Genomic DNA, 13,658 nt, shown 5'->3' with positions numbered 1-13,658 from the left:
CGCCAGTGTGGAGGTATGGCCGGTGTGTTAATGGGCTGCTGCGGTCCAGGTCGATCATGTAAATAGGTCTCCCTCTTCTCTATTGATTGGCCAACCAGAGAGAGACACGTGTGCTCGTTATCCCTTTCCATCTCTTTACAGTGATATGTTAACTCTCCCTTCTCTCTCTCTCTCTCTCTCTCCCTGTTTGAAAATGGCCATCGTCTTCTTCGGCTCCCTCCCTTCTCCCCCGACTCGCTCTTCAGAGACTCACCCACCCTCGAGGTCAACTCGCTATACGACGCCGTTCCATCCCCGCATCTTCACTCGTTGGCTTAACCATTCACTTCATAGCCACCCCTCCGATTCCACGCACTGCCGCTCAGTTTCTTGCAAAGCCCAAACGGTAATTCTTCCAATTTCCAACTTCGCTTCAAGACCAAAACACTGGAAAATAAAAAACAGGAAAAAAAAAATATTTTCGTTCTTCTTAATTTACATATACTCCTTTAGTTCATGTGAGTACTGGGTAGTTTTCTTGACAACTTAAAAAGACAGCATACTTAAAGATTGTTACTTTTCTGGGTTTCTAATTTTCAAGGGTTGTCTGCATGGCATTACAATCTACAGTGACTTTTAGTTATTCGTTTTCTAATATATAATCAGACTAAAGCTTTTGCAGTTCCTAGGAGGAATGTGGTGGCCTTGATCTTCTCGACCGCTTTATTCTCGGGAGTTAGTTTGAGCGATGCTGCATTTGCTCAACCGTCCGTTGGGCTAAGAGAATACATAGATACGTTTGATGGGTATACATTCAAGTACCCTCAGAACTGGATTCAAGTCCGAGGTGCTGGGGCTGACATATTCTTCAGGGACCCTTATGTACTCGATGAAAATATCTCCGTGGAGTTATCCTCTCCCTCGTCCTCTAGGTACAAGAGTGTTGAAGACTTGGGTCCACCTCAAGAGGCTGGACAGAAAGTGCTGAAGCAATATTTGACAGAGTTCATGTCTACGAGACTCGGCGTCAGGCGTGAATCAAATATTCTTTCCACGTCTTCCAGAATTGCCGATGATGGGAGGACTTACTATCAAGTTGAGGTAAGGTATTTGGAGTGCTGAAAATGTTGAGTGCTTGCATTGCAGAGATTATACTCATTAAGATTGTCCGGTCAGATTGGCCCCCATAGAAGGCTAGTTGCACAGAGATATAGAGTGATTTAGATTAGCTGTAATGCATCATATTTGGCTGAGTCTTCAGCATGTATATATTTTGGGTGATCTAAATACAACTGTTTGAGTTGCTGACAATGTGTTTTTTATTGACTTTAGGTGAACATAAAGTCATATGCAAACAACAATGAGCTGGCTGTTATGCCACAAGATCGTCCGGTTCGTTTGGAATGGGACCGGCGATACCTTTCAGTTCTTGGAGTTGAAAACAATCGGCTATATGAGCTAAGACTGCAAACACCTGAAAATGTGTTCTTGGAAGAGGAATATGATCTTCGCCAAGTCATGGATTCCTTCAGAGTAAACAAGGTGGTTGCTTGATCAATGCCGCCTTTCCTTTTTTGTTTCTTTTATTCTTCCTTTAGTTTTTGTATGAGTAAATTTAATTTTTTGTCTACTACATGTAGTGAAGGATAATCCAGCTTCGGCACTCTTCTACTTCATATCCATCTTTCATGTGCTACTCCCTTACTCGTGCATTAATTTGTTCTTGCTGAATACTTATATAAGAAAAAAGATTGTTCTAGCTGAACGTCCTGTGGAAAATGTTCAGTTGTTGTGAGTTTGTAACTAGTAATGGTGATAGATAAAGGGGAGTACGTCTAAAACTCTTTGTAGGAAAAGCTCTTCTCACAGGCTAGCTCTAGCTTCTTTCATATGAATTTGATCGAGTTCTTTGTCCATATTCGTTTATTACTGCATGATCATGTTCACTTGCCCTGAATTTGCATTGACCAGTGGTTATAAAATGTAACCGTGGCCTTGGTTTGGATTAAAAAACCACTTCAACCCATCTCAACTCATCCCACTACTATTTACTACTATTCACAAATTTCAACTCACAAATCTCACTACTATTTACAAACCATCTCAACTCACCTCAACTTATCTTTGAATTCAAACGGGGTCTCAAATCAACAATATATGTGAGTCAAAGGATGAAGTTCTGAAACTATAATTTATGAATCAAAGTCTTTTGTCCTTGAGCAATCGCATTGCATGGATGATGGAACCAATTTGCAATCCATTCTTCCAACTCATTAGTACTGGCCTTGGAACTTCGAATGGTATAGAGAATATAAATGAACTTGCATGGCTGGCTGTTCTTTTTCCACTTGGGTTTACCTGGTTATGTTCCTGTTTGTTTGATGGTTGCATTCTCATAATCCTTTTGGGAGGGGGAACTGAAATGTGGATGTGGTAAGAGAATATGGTATCAACTTCTAGAGCCAACGCGTACTACTTCATGTAACTCGGTAATTGTAAAATACATCCTAGCCAACACAGGTAAATTTTAACTTCTTATACTACTGCAATATTCAGAAGAAAATAATGGAGAGAATGAGGCAAACACACTTAATTCATTAAGAGCTTTATAAGCGAAACTCTTTCCAATTTCCAAACTCATCCTGCTCTTCTTTCAACTTCAACACAATTTTTGTATTATGCTAGTCATAAAGCCGCAGCACGATATGCAGGAAAATGGATAAAGTTAATAGATAAGATTAACATATGTAATTTGTAAACAATAAATAGAACAGAATCTCAATTTTAGTATCTTGTGTGATAAAGAAAAAAGAAAAGGGAAATGCTTTGGCTACAAAGGAATTTTACAAAATAAACACACGCGCTGATGTGGCTTGATGTAATATTTCAGATTATAAACTTATTTTTATTGTAAAATAAATATAACGTATTACATCAAGTCATGTTAGTTTATAAGTTTACTTTTATAAAATATGTTAACCGTAGCACTTATCTTAAAAAACCCTCACAAATTTTGCTTAAATAGAGAGAAAATCAAAGGATTATTTCCATGATATTCCTAGAAAGGTCAAAGGTTGTTTTGACTATAGACCGTGCGAGTCTTTTAAATATTCATACTCAGAGATTTGTGCAAAGGTGTTGCTCCACGCTGATTACTAAAATCCTCTTTAATGAAAACGCACCTTAAGATTTAATCCAAAATACCAATAAAACGAGATTTAATTCAAGATCATGAGAGAAGATATGGAAGATTCTGATATCGATGAACAGCATCAAAGCTCATTCATTATAGGCTAATGCTCCACAATTATGTATTTTAACAGATGTTCATGACATTAATCATTCAACTGAAGCTTAAATCTATCTAACCACCAAATGCTATCTTATCAACTTGAGTGTTAAATGAAGTTATTGCTCAAAATCCTAATGACACAAAAACCTTGAAATCCAAAACAGCAACTATCTTACTCCAAAACACATCAAAAATTGATCTTGATGCATCAAATTGGACTCATGATCTTACTTCAAATTCCCCTGCTCGTGTAAGAGCTCGAAAACCTTTGTAAGGGCGATTAGGTAGATTCTTCAGATCCAATTTATCTATTTGCAGGCCAGAGAGGGCAACACCCATTATTCTAAAAGCCACTTGAAATGTGGGAAATACATGAAGGCGCTCTAACCCTGTCTCAAGCACCAAGGTTCCAGACATTGAAGGGGCTTTGTCTTTAGGAATCCGTTCAATTGACCACAAGCAGGTCTGCATAAACAAGATAGAATCAAATTCCAAGGAGAGAAACAGCATATGTTTTACATTTTATGATCTTGAACTTGGAAGTTTAATGACTGCAAACAGCCAATATCATTTATAAAAAATCTAACTAGTAGTCTATGCAGCAGTAGATAACCAGAGATGCATATTCTGATATTCCAACTCAAACATTGTAGGCTTCCTCGTGTATGTATACAATGAATAAACCATGAGATGAAGTGCAGTACCGAATCTTCCCTCCAGACTAACAGCCAAAGGGGCCAGTATTTACACCAAATATATCACAAAAAAAACAAATACGTACCTTATTTGCAAGGATGTTTACTGTTCCATGATTTGAAGTCATATCAGCCGATAAAATGCAATGGGGCAGTTGAAATTGCACAGTTATGGAGTCAATTGTCTTTCCAGGATCATTTCGTATTCCAACCAACACATCGATACGACACGTCCCGCCGCCTGATGTTAGCTGTGGTTTTACATATATTGGAGTACTCTTCAGTTTTTTTACCCTGCATAAAGGTAGTTGTTGAAATTATAAATACATTTTATAGGACAAGTAAGACGCAGATGTACAGTGTTGTTGTCCATGTTTCCCTGAACCTACCTATGTCACCACATTTTCTTAGTACACAATTAATATGCCACTCGAAATATTTGCTAAAAGTACAGCAGAACTCCACATGAAGAAATAAGAATTAAGGGATTAATATCTCCTCAAAAGAAGATGCACCTGTAACTCATGAGCTTAAACTGTCCATCAGGAGGCACAAATGACATAATTTGATTGGACTCCCAAGGCCGAAACCGAACACAGGGATGGAATCTCACATCATCCAAGATGGAAGGGTTTGCAAATGAAAGAGTCAAATCTGGAAGACCTGAGAGATGGGAGTTCACTTGAACTTCCCCATAAATTTCGCATTTCACCAGTACTCCATCCCTAAGGAGAATTTGTAAGGGGAAAATTGATTAGCACCAAAGGTACGAAACAAGAGTGTAAAAATAATGAATAAATCTTCACAACCTCCTCACACTCCACACTCCATATTTTTTTTTAATTTTTATTATTTTTTTATTTTATCAAATATTTATTATATGTATAATAAATAAAAAAATTTGAAATAATTTAAAAAGAATAAACTCAAAAAAAATATTAAAAAATTAAAAAATTTTAAAAAAATGTGGAGTGTGGAGTGTGGTGGAGGTTGTGTAGCAAAACTCAAAAATAATTAGCATACTGTTCTAACTACTAAACTGGAAAGATTCTCTTTTGGTAAGTTCAATGGGAAAGCTTCTACAAGAGACATTCGAGGTTTCCATATTAAATACAATTTCCCACTGCCAACATTTAAATGAGGAAATGTCAGATCTTATCCCATTCAAAAACCTTTCAGAAAGCAACATGGAGAAGCAAAATTATATTCATTCACCAAAAAACATGTGATTTATACTTCCAAACAAGAATTAAATGCTACTGTCTCTTGGCTTGTGTAAAGAGTCATCAATTACCAAGAAAAAGGCATGTCCCTTCCCAACACTCAATTTCTCAAGTTATTATTATTCTGTTTTGCAAATTACTGTACATAACTTTTAGATTACATCCCCCCCCCCCCCCCCCCCCCCCCCCGGCCGGGCGGTGTCACACGAGGCAGCACTGGAATGCATGCTGCAGTGTGGTGATGTATAAATACCTGTACAGCTAATAATAAGACCTGAGTTGCTTAATCCAAACCAATAGATAAAGGATCACAGAAAGAGGCAATGTCCAATTAAAACTTGATATCATACCTGTTTATAGTTGCATCCATTTCTTCAACAAGATCTACATAAACTTCATTATTAGCATATTTTGGGTCCGTTGTCCGCCATGGAACACATGATGCTGTTGCACCTGGAAGGGTTTCACTGACATTGGAACTATTACCAGTGACAACACTCAAAACTTTGCTAACAATGCTTGGTTGAGCTATCATCTCTCTCAGTATGTTAGGCTCCGTAGTGAGAGGGAAGCCATTGTCTATCATCTCATCCAGAAGCTGCATGTATAAACAAACATAACAGTGTATTCAACCAAAGAAAAGCCAAAAGAACAAGGAAAAACCTACATAACGAAAATTAACATGGAGAAATGGGGAACGGACTGAATCTAAAGTGGTCTTTTAGAATGAGAATGCTCTTAACTGAGTCTAAAGTGGAGACTCGTGAGTCGTGTGTTTCTTCTATGCCTTCCTTTTGAAAAGTAAAATGAACATTTACAATATAAAGTCAAAATTGCTATTTTTTTATAAGGAAAATGATATTCATTGAAAAGAGGCATAGTCCAAGTACACACTAGGAACTAGAAATCGATACAAGCAAATTATGAAGACTAATCACATTACAATCAATGACCAAAGACCAAGAAAATAGAATATTGAAGAAGAACCTTTTCAGCTCCTCCAAGGAATGCTCTAGATCTTCGAAACACCTACCATTCCTCTCCATCCAAAGGCACCACATAAAAAAATGAGGAATCATTTTCCACACCGCAGCAATATGAATATTACCCCGAAGACCTCTCCAACACCTAAAAGTCTCCGCTACCCTTCTAGGCATAATCCATGCCACACTGGTCCAGTTAAAGATATCATCCCACAAAAATCTGGCCACCTCACAATGTAACAATAATCCGTTGTTTCCCCATCTTTCTTACATAAATAACACCAACCCATAATGAAAATACCACATTTCCTCAAATTGTCAATGGCAAGAATATTCCCAAGGGAAACAGTCCAACCAAAGAAAGCAATTTTGGAAGGAACCTTACATATCCAAATACTCTTCCAAGGAAAATGGTTTACTATGATGACCCAAAAGAGCCTTTTAGAATGATCTAGCTGAAAAACACCTACTCACCCCCAGATTCCAAATCATCCTTTTGAGCGCACACTCTCAAAAGTGCTATTTCCTTGGCAAAGAGGATTAAAAAGTTAACCTCAACTAGTAGTTCAGTTCCAAATCACTAACCTTAACGTGTATAGACTGACAAATCCATCACCTAATGGATGAATAGTTCTGCATATTTTTTGAACTCTAAACCCATAGCACAAGTTATAGAAGAAAACCTCATGTAGATTAGTTTTATGGACATAATGTTGATGTGTGGCCTGGCTTCCTTCACAAAAAAGAAGTCAAGTCTAATACATATATGGGATTTATTTTGAGCGAGTATTTTGGGCCTCTTCACGTGAAATGATTTAGGTGCAATAAATGTGCCACCTTTCATGCACAGTTCCACATGTGATTGTTTTGGTTTTTAACCGACTTGAGTGCTTCTATCCCTGCCCTTGTGTACTCCAAAGCAACAATCAGCCTGGAAAGTTTATGTAATAAAAGTACCTCATATACAATGATAAAGTTATCCTTTATCACATCCTCATTCAACCCTCCAAGATAATCTGAGAGGACATCGGCTACTCTGCAAAGAAACTAAAAATAAATGATCGAGGGTCAAGAAATTTATTTTATTCAATGCAAGGATAAACACATTTTTAATCGATAAACAAAATTTTATTGATAATAGGGATAGGCAATAGCCCAAGTACGCAAAGATAAACACATTTTTAATTGAAAACTTTATAAGGCTAGAAGATCTACCTCGATGGCCATCAAAGGTGGCATCTCAACTTGAGTGCATGCTAAAAACGTGATCCCTTCACGAACAACTTGGAAAAGGTAATGTGTTGGGGATGCAATTACTGGTTGTAGCTATATAAAAAGCAGCAACCAAAGTATAAAAGATGGGTCAACAAACACACAAAACGGCCGCATCAAAATAATGCAGAAAAAATTGAAAATTGAAAGGAAATGAGAACCATATATTAAATAAAGAACACTGCTAAAAAAAACGTGGAATACAAAAAAATTATGAACACAATGTGAAATACAAGACTAGCATACACAAAAGTAACTATGTCAAACAAACTGGACTGCAGAAACTAAACTACGAATAAAAAACTTAAAAGCTTCCAACACAATACATAAGAGATTAAACGTGAAAACACAATAAATAAAATAAAATCAGTCTCAGATACAAATAAAACAGAAATTAACTAAGATTGACAACCAGGAATGAGAATTCAAAAACCGAAGAAAGTCTTTTTCTAAAAGCTTGAATTAGAAGAGCACAATTTAAGTAAGAAAACCAAACACAGAAAACAACTATGTTTAGCTCGAATTATTCTCTAAATTAAAGTAGAAAAATAAAGAAATTACCAAAAATTTAAATATAAAAACAAAGCTATACATTTTTCTTTTCTCAAAATAAGTAATTTACAGGTACCTTGAAGGAATCACCTTGAGAAATAGCCTGCTCCCAGAACCACGCACATATGGACCGGTCAACTCGATGCCCGGTTAGCTGTTTCTCCAGCATTACCTCTCTGTCCAACCCAAGATTGACAAAAATAAGCTTTCAACTTAAACCAGTCAAAGGAATTTACCACAAATCACGAGAAGATAACACAGTTCATGAAGAAAAATTAATGAATCCAAATCACAGCCTGGTATTTGTTTATCGGAAAAACCCAGTCTGGTATTCGACTTAAGGTCGACATGTTTTGGGTTTACATGTTCTGCAAGTCTTCGCAGCCAACAAATCTAAAGGGTCGGAATTGGAATCGCTTAGAATAATAAGCAAAAAGAAAAGAAAAGTTTAGTGCTTACCCGGAATCTGATAGAAGAAATATACACTGCAACATCTCTATCTGGATTCTGAAGCACAAGCTCGGATCGACCAAAAAAAAATGACCGGGACTGGGGACGCCAATGGCGTATATTAAAATAAAAACAAACCGTTTGTCTTATAACCGGTGTAAGAACGCAGGAAGAACCCTTTTTTTTTTAATTTTTTTGGGTGATCCAGTGTGTGTATATATATATATATATATATATATTTTCTTGCACTCTCTCTTTAGTTATAAGATTGTTATTTTTTTTAATGGAGTTATAAGATTGTTATTAATCAGCATAAATATTAACTAATTTCTAATTACTGAAAATAAGACTACTCGAAATTAGTTTGATCGAATTTAGTTTATTTAATAACTCATTCGTGAATACAAAATTATAATCAATTGTAAGTTATTTGTAAATACAAAATCATAATCGATTATTTAATCATACAATTCATATAAAACTTGGTTTGATTCGTATAAATTTATAGAAACTTGAATAAGTTTATATTTATTATTTTTTAATTTATAATATGAATATTGGGTATTTAAAAAGATAAAAGAAAACAATGTTCCTAATATTATGAATGTTGTTTGAATCCTTTATGATTAAAACTAACCAATTTGTTTTCAAATACTTTCCCATTTATTATAGACAAGTTAAGACCTTGCTTGAAACAAATAACAAGGAACAAGAGTTCAAGGCTCCGTCCCTCGTTTGGATTCAGAAAGTATTTCATATTTTCTCTTCTCATCATTACAACTTTTTCAAATTTCTACACAAAATATAATAAACAATTCAAATTTCAATTCAATAATAATATTAAAAAATAATATTCTAACAATATTTTTTTTCAACTTTTATCTTTTATTTAAAACCATCTCATCTCTCTTTAAATCCAAACCAGCAAATGCATATCAGTAGATGAAAAGAGAGTTTTTCTGAGCCCAAACAATAACCTTAATGCACATCAAATTAGGATGACAGTGGACATTGACACAATATCGATGCTTTTGGACAAACCATTCCACCGACTTGGTTTTACCGAATGATTGGAAATGGCAGAGAGCAGGACATGCAAATGGGAAATAGCATGCAAAAGACAGGATGCATTGATTAGATGAGGAAAAACTTATGTTCAAACTTTTGGCCAGGGAGGGCTCTAATGGGAAGCAGCCCCACTGAGAAGACAAGGCATCTTTGGATGATGACCAGTAGGCTCTTACCCATCATTGCAATCCAAAACTAAAATGAAGTGAATGATTTACAGGCAAAATATCATCTGATGCTTCTGATATTGCAATTCACATGCTTTTCATTCAAACCATTAACGAATTTAGACAGGAATATTAAACAAAAAGAAGTCGAGCAAAACTTCTAAGCTGTTGTTTGCCGTACAGTAAGGTTCCGGACTGAGGGGCAACATAATGAGCATTTACACGTTTCTCACTTCTCAAAGTCTTTCACAAATGCATTCCCGTTTTACTTCTCCAATGAATAACTCGGAGTCAGACAGCACTGAATATTGCTGACTGTATGGTGGATGATACCTGAGATGCAATGGTCTGAGAAGCAAATTGTTGAATCTTCTGCTTAGCATCTGAAAAGGACACCGTTTTTTTCATCGTGAGTCCCATATTAAAAATGATTTGGATAATTAGAACATAATATAGCTAAGCATCTGCACAAATGGTACAGGGTGGCAATAACACTACAAGTTGCAGCTGTAATTTGTATGCTCACTAAAGCATTTTTGGATGTTAAGCAAAAATGAAATCACTGCTTTGTTCTTTTTTCATATATATAAGTAAATATGTAATCCCTGCTTTGTGTTTCTCATTTGTTGCAGATGGGTATTTCTAGATTAATGCATTCATAGGTGAGTCATTTCAAATCCATGCACCCTAATATCTTTCATATTACTGAAGTTTCTAACTTATAATAACAAGTTACATGCTCCAACATCGCCCAAACCAAAATCACTTGAGAAAAAATGAAAGGAGAGCTATATGTTGATGCATCAAGCAATGCACATATAGAGCACGAGAGAAATTCAAAAGGCCCAAAGCAAATACAGGTACCGCAATGAGTCGCTATTGAAGTTTGCCTATTAACAGCATAAAAGCTCAACTGGAGTACTCTTCTTGGGTTTATACGAGTTCTTTAAACAAATCCCTATACTAGTTGTGCCAAATTAAACTAAGAACAATTAATCATCTTTCCTTCCATATTAATGTTCATCAGCATGCTCAGAAGACATCTATGATGAACACTCGCTCAAAACATGGTTGGAATCACCCAAACAGAAACCATGAACAGTGGAGTGTAAGCTACATTAAGCAGCACCCAATTTATAGGGCATCCATTGATTTATTCAACACCTAACCTAGATGTTACTTTTCTCAGGGAAAAAACTATCTTGTAGAAATCACATCTTACAGTCCAATCTCCAACCCCAAACTCCCCAAAAAATCTTCACAATGATAATTACCTTTCACAAAAATATTAATTAAAAATGATATACGGTTATTTATTCTTAGATTGTAGAGGGTAACATTGGAATGCCTATATTGGCTCATCTCAGGAAAGAGACATTTTAATAGGCCATACCCAGCAACTAATATTACAAGGTTATGATAAAAAATGAAAAAAACTGCTTGCACACCTTTACGGCATTTCGTAAAGCCAACAATATTTGCAATACTGAGGGTTAGACAAACTCCTATAACGAGAAGATAATCAGCCTGAAGCCTTATGAGAGAGAATATTGCCAGCACAATCCATGCAGCCGCCTAAAAAATACAGAATAGCAAGTTTAGACACTGAAACAAACTACATAAAAAGGCCTAACTACAAGCAGAAAGGTCCAGACCAGCTGTTCAAATTCTCGTCAGTTTTAAATTCTTAAACTCTAAATCCAATTACAAATATATTCTCGGTACCCTTTCTTACACAGACACTTCCAGGAAAAAAAATTATTTCTATTAACATCTAGCTGTCAAATCTCTTGCATTACAAGTGCACTCTTAGTTCAGTTTATTACACAGCATGTCAGAGGCAGAGCTGGGGGTGTGTGGTGAAGCCATGCAACCTCCAGAATTTGACCCCTAACCTCCAGCACCCCCAAATGGAAACTTCCAGTTACACCACTGCACTGCATGCACTTCTTCTTTTTTATTTTTTATATTTCTCGGGAGGGGGACAGCAGGTTATACTCATGCTATAATAAATCATATGTGGATTGTCACATGCTATAATAAATCATATTTGCTTACCGTAAGGTACAGGGTCCACCAGAATAGCCACGAATCTTTCTTGTTCATGCGGGCCAAGGACTAAAGCACAAACAAGCACCAACATATATGAGACTCTAGAACTAAAGAGAAAATAGAACTTGAGTATCACCACTAAGAGATATTTACCAGATGAAGTAAAGATAAGTTGATGCTAGAAAAGCATAACATACTAACCTCTTGGTCAAGGGATTCAAATTTCCATACACTCTCACCAAGATCATTTATCTCATTCCACCACCTTAAACCAACCAAGATACGGCCACTCACATTCTTGACTACCCAAAAATCAAGAGCAGCAAGAAGAACAGTCACCACAAAAATGATGACAAAATTACTAATAAATAAGGCAAAAAGTATGTAAAAGGCCAACGCTGCAGCCTGCCAAATCCAAAAAGAACGAATTCATGCACTGAAACATCTTCTCTCCTAATTCAAAAGGTGCAGAAACTGGGTACAGAGAAAAAAATTTTAAGAAAATAACCAGGTATATAGACCTTGAAGATAACATGAAAGAGACACGTCTTCGGGTGGGCGTAATTTTCTCCTGCATGCTGCACATGAGCGTAAAAGGATAATCATCTGAAATTGAGACAATATCTGACAAACCTTAAAAAAAAATGTCAATTTAGACATTTCTTCGACTTAACAAACTTCCAGATAGCAAGACTAAAAATCTTCACAAGAACCAGCAATGAAAGGTGCACTCAATAGTCCATGTCTACCACCCAAGAAAGTTAGCACTCCTTTTCATCCTAATGATAAAGGGATTCCAGACTAGTCCTTCTTGTGCCAAAAATTGAGTTACCATTGTCACATTCAGCTTTCAAGTTTATTTCATGACTTAATGCTGTTTATTGTTTTTCTTTCTATTTTACAAAAATAAAATGGAAAAATTTGTCATAAATAAGTTTTCCCAAATAATTATATTACGTTTACAGGGGTATTGCTTTCTTGGCCAACAACGATGGAAACTTTCTTCTTTTTAATATTTCCCCTTTTTTTCTCTCTTTCAATGCCAAGACCTTTCATAAGCATAATCCCAACTTTTTATCCTTTCCTTCATTTTCTCATAAACCAAAAGAACCCAATGAGAATCTCAACCATACTCAATATGGGCAACCGCCCAACACAGCAAACTAACTTAATTCATGCATTTAGCTTAATCAGGTGAATTTGATCATTTCTTAGTTTTATATTACAGCAAAAACTGTACGAGATATTCAAATCAGAAGGTGCAATTAATTCTCTCTTTCTTTTCCTAAACCTTGTCACAACAAAACGTAATGGCGAATCATCTAGCAACAACAAATACAACCCAAATCGAGTTCTGAAATCCAGATTTAACCACCTCCCAAAACCAAAGCTATCACCATATATTAGCCAAAATTTACAATTATAATACGCACGCTACACTAACACCATGCTTCAAAAATCTGAAGAGGTGACGTCGCAGAAGTGAGTAAACTCACCGGGTTGAGATCCATGCTGGGGAGGTTCAAGAATTTATCAGATGATTGGGGGCTTCTGGCTTCTTAAAATATCTCTTTCTCTCTCGCAATGATTTACTCGGTCGGAGAGCGAGACTTCAGACGGAAAAATTGGTCCTTCGGAGTTCGAACGGATTTCTTTTGTTTTGTTCAAGGCCCCTAGTTCGTAGATCCGATGTTTGTATTAGATTTGCAGAAGGTACCATAAATTTATTAAAAATTAATTGGTTTCCCCACATGCTGGCTTGTTTTCTGTTTTGTAGGGTGGGCAGCGGAGCTGCCCCCTACTCTGCCACCGTCCGCCCCACTCTCATATAGACAAGTGGGCTATTCCGCATCGCTTAGCAGATGTCGGGGGCGGGTTATTTGAGTCCCACATTATTCAAGTAAGACTCTTGTATTACTTTAGTC

The 13,658-nt window shown here is 36.3% G+C and overlaps 3 protein-coding genes across 5 annotated transcripts; 1 reads left to right on the top strand and 2 right to left on the bottom strand.

Annotated features, from left to right (window-relative positions):
* Positions 1-21: 21 nt before the first annotated feature.
* On the top strand, positions 22-1,655 carry LOC121261929 (psbP domain-containing protein 1, chloroplastic). The gene is made up of 3 exons (XM_041164347.1): positions 22-385; positions 646-1,080; positions 1,312-1,655. Exons 1-3 carry the CDS (start codon positions 146-148, stop codon positions 1,531-1,533), a joined length of 897 nt encoding a protein of 298 aa, XP_041020281.1. The 5' UTR covers positions 22-145; the 3' UTR covers positions 1,534-1,655.
* A 1,585-nt stretch (positions 1,656-3,240) lies between these two features.
* Positions 3,241-8,628, bottom strand: LOC121261926 (AP-3 complex subunit mu). 2 transcript variants are annotated; one of them, XM_041164341.1, is made up of 8 exons: positions 8,456-8,628; positions 8,073-8,172; positions 7,388-7,498; positions 7,130-7,219; positions 5,540-5,787; positions 4,482-4,691; positions 4,053-4,260; positions 3,241-3,736 (listed from the first exon to the last, which is right to left on the bottom strand). In XM_041164341.1, exons 1-8 carry the CDS (start codon positions 8,488-8,490, stop codon positions 3,491-3,493), a joined length of 1,248 nt encoding a protein of 415 aa, XP_041020275.1. In that variant the 5' UTR covers positions 8,491-8,628; the 3' UTR covers positions 3,241-3,490. The 2 variants fall into 2 exon arrangements, with proteins under 2 accessions (XP_041020275.1, XP_041020276.1); XM_041164342.1 differs by having other exon boundaries at positions 8,087-8,172; positions 8,456-8,497.
* Positions 8,629-9,696: 1,068 nt separating this feature from the next.
* Positions 9,697-13,445, bottom strand: LOC121261925 (Golgi apparatus membrane protein-like protein ECHIDNA). 2 transcript variants are annotated; one of them, XM_041164339.1, is made up of 6 exons: positions 13,230-13,445; positions 12,255-12,311; positions 11,935-12,138; positions 11,740-11,799; positions 11,130-11,256; positions 9,697-10,064 (listed from the first exon to the last, which is right to left on the bottom strand). In XM_041164339.1, the coding sequence occupies exons 1-6, from the start codon at positions 13,242-13,244 to the stop codon at positions 9,973-9,975; spliced, it is 555 nt and encodes a 184-aa protein (XP_041020273.1). In that variant the 5' UTR covers positions 13,245-13,445; the 3' UTR covers positions 9,697-9,972. The 2 variants fall into 2 exon arrangements, with proteins under 2 accessions (XP_041020273.1, XP_041020274.1); XM_041164340.1 differs by having other exon boundaries at positions 11,935-12,030.
* Between the last annotated feature and the right edge of the window lie 213 nt (positions 13,446-13,658).

The sequence above is a fragment of the Juglans microcarpa x Juglans regia genome, chromosome 4S (genome assembly GCF_004785595.1).
Source record: "Juglans microcarpa x Juglans regia isolate MS1-56 chromosome 4S, Jm3101_v1.0, whole genome shotgun sequence".
Taxonomy (NCBI): domain Eukaryota; kingdom Viridiplantae; phylum Streptophyta; class Magnoliopsida; order Fagales; family Juglandaceae; genus Juglans; species Juglans microcarpa x Juglans regia.
Note: the sequence above shows the minus strand (reverse complement) of the source record. Positions and strands in the feature narration are given on the sequence as shown.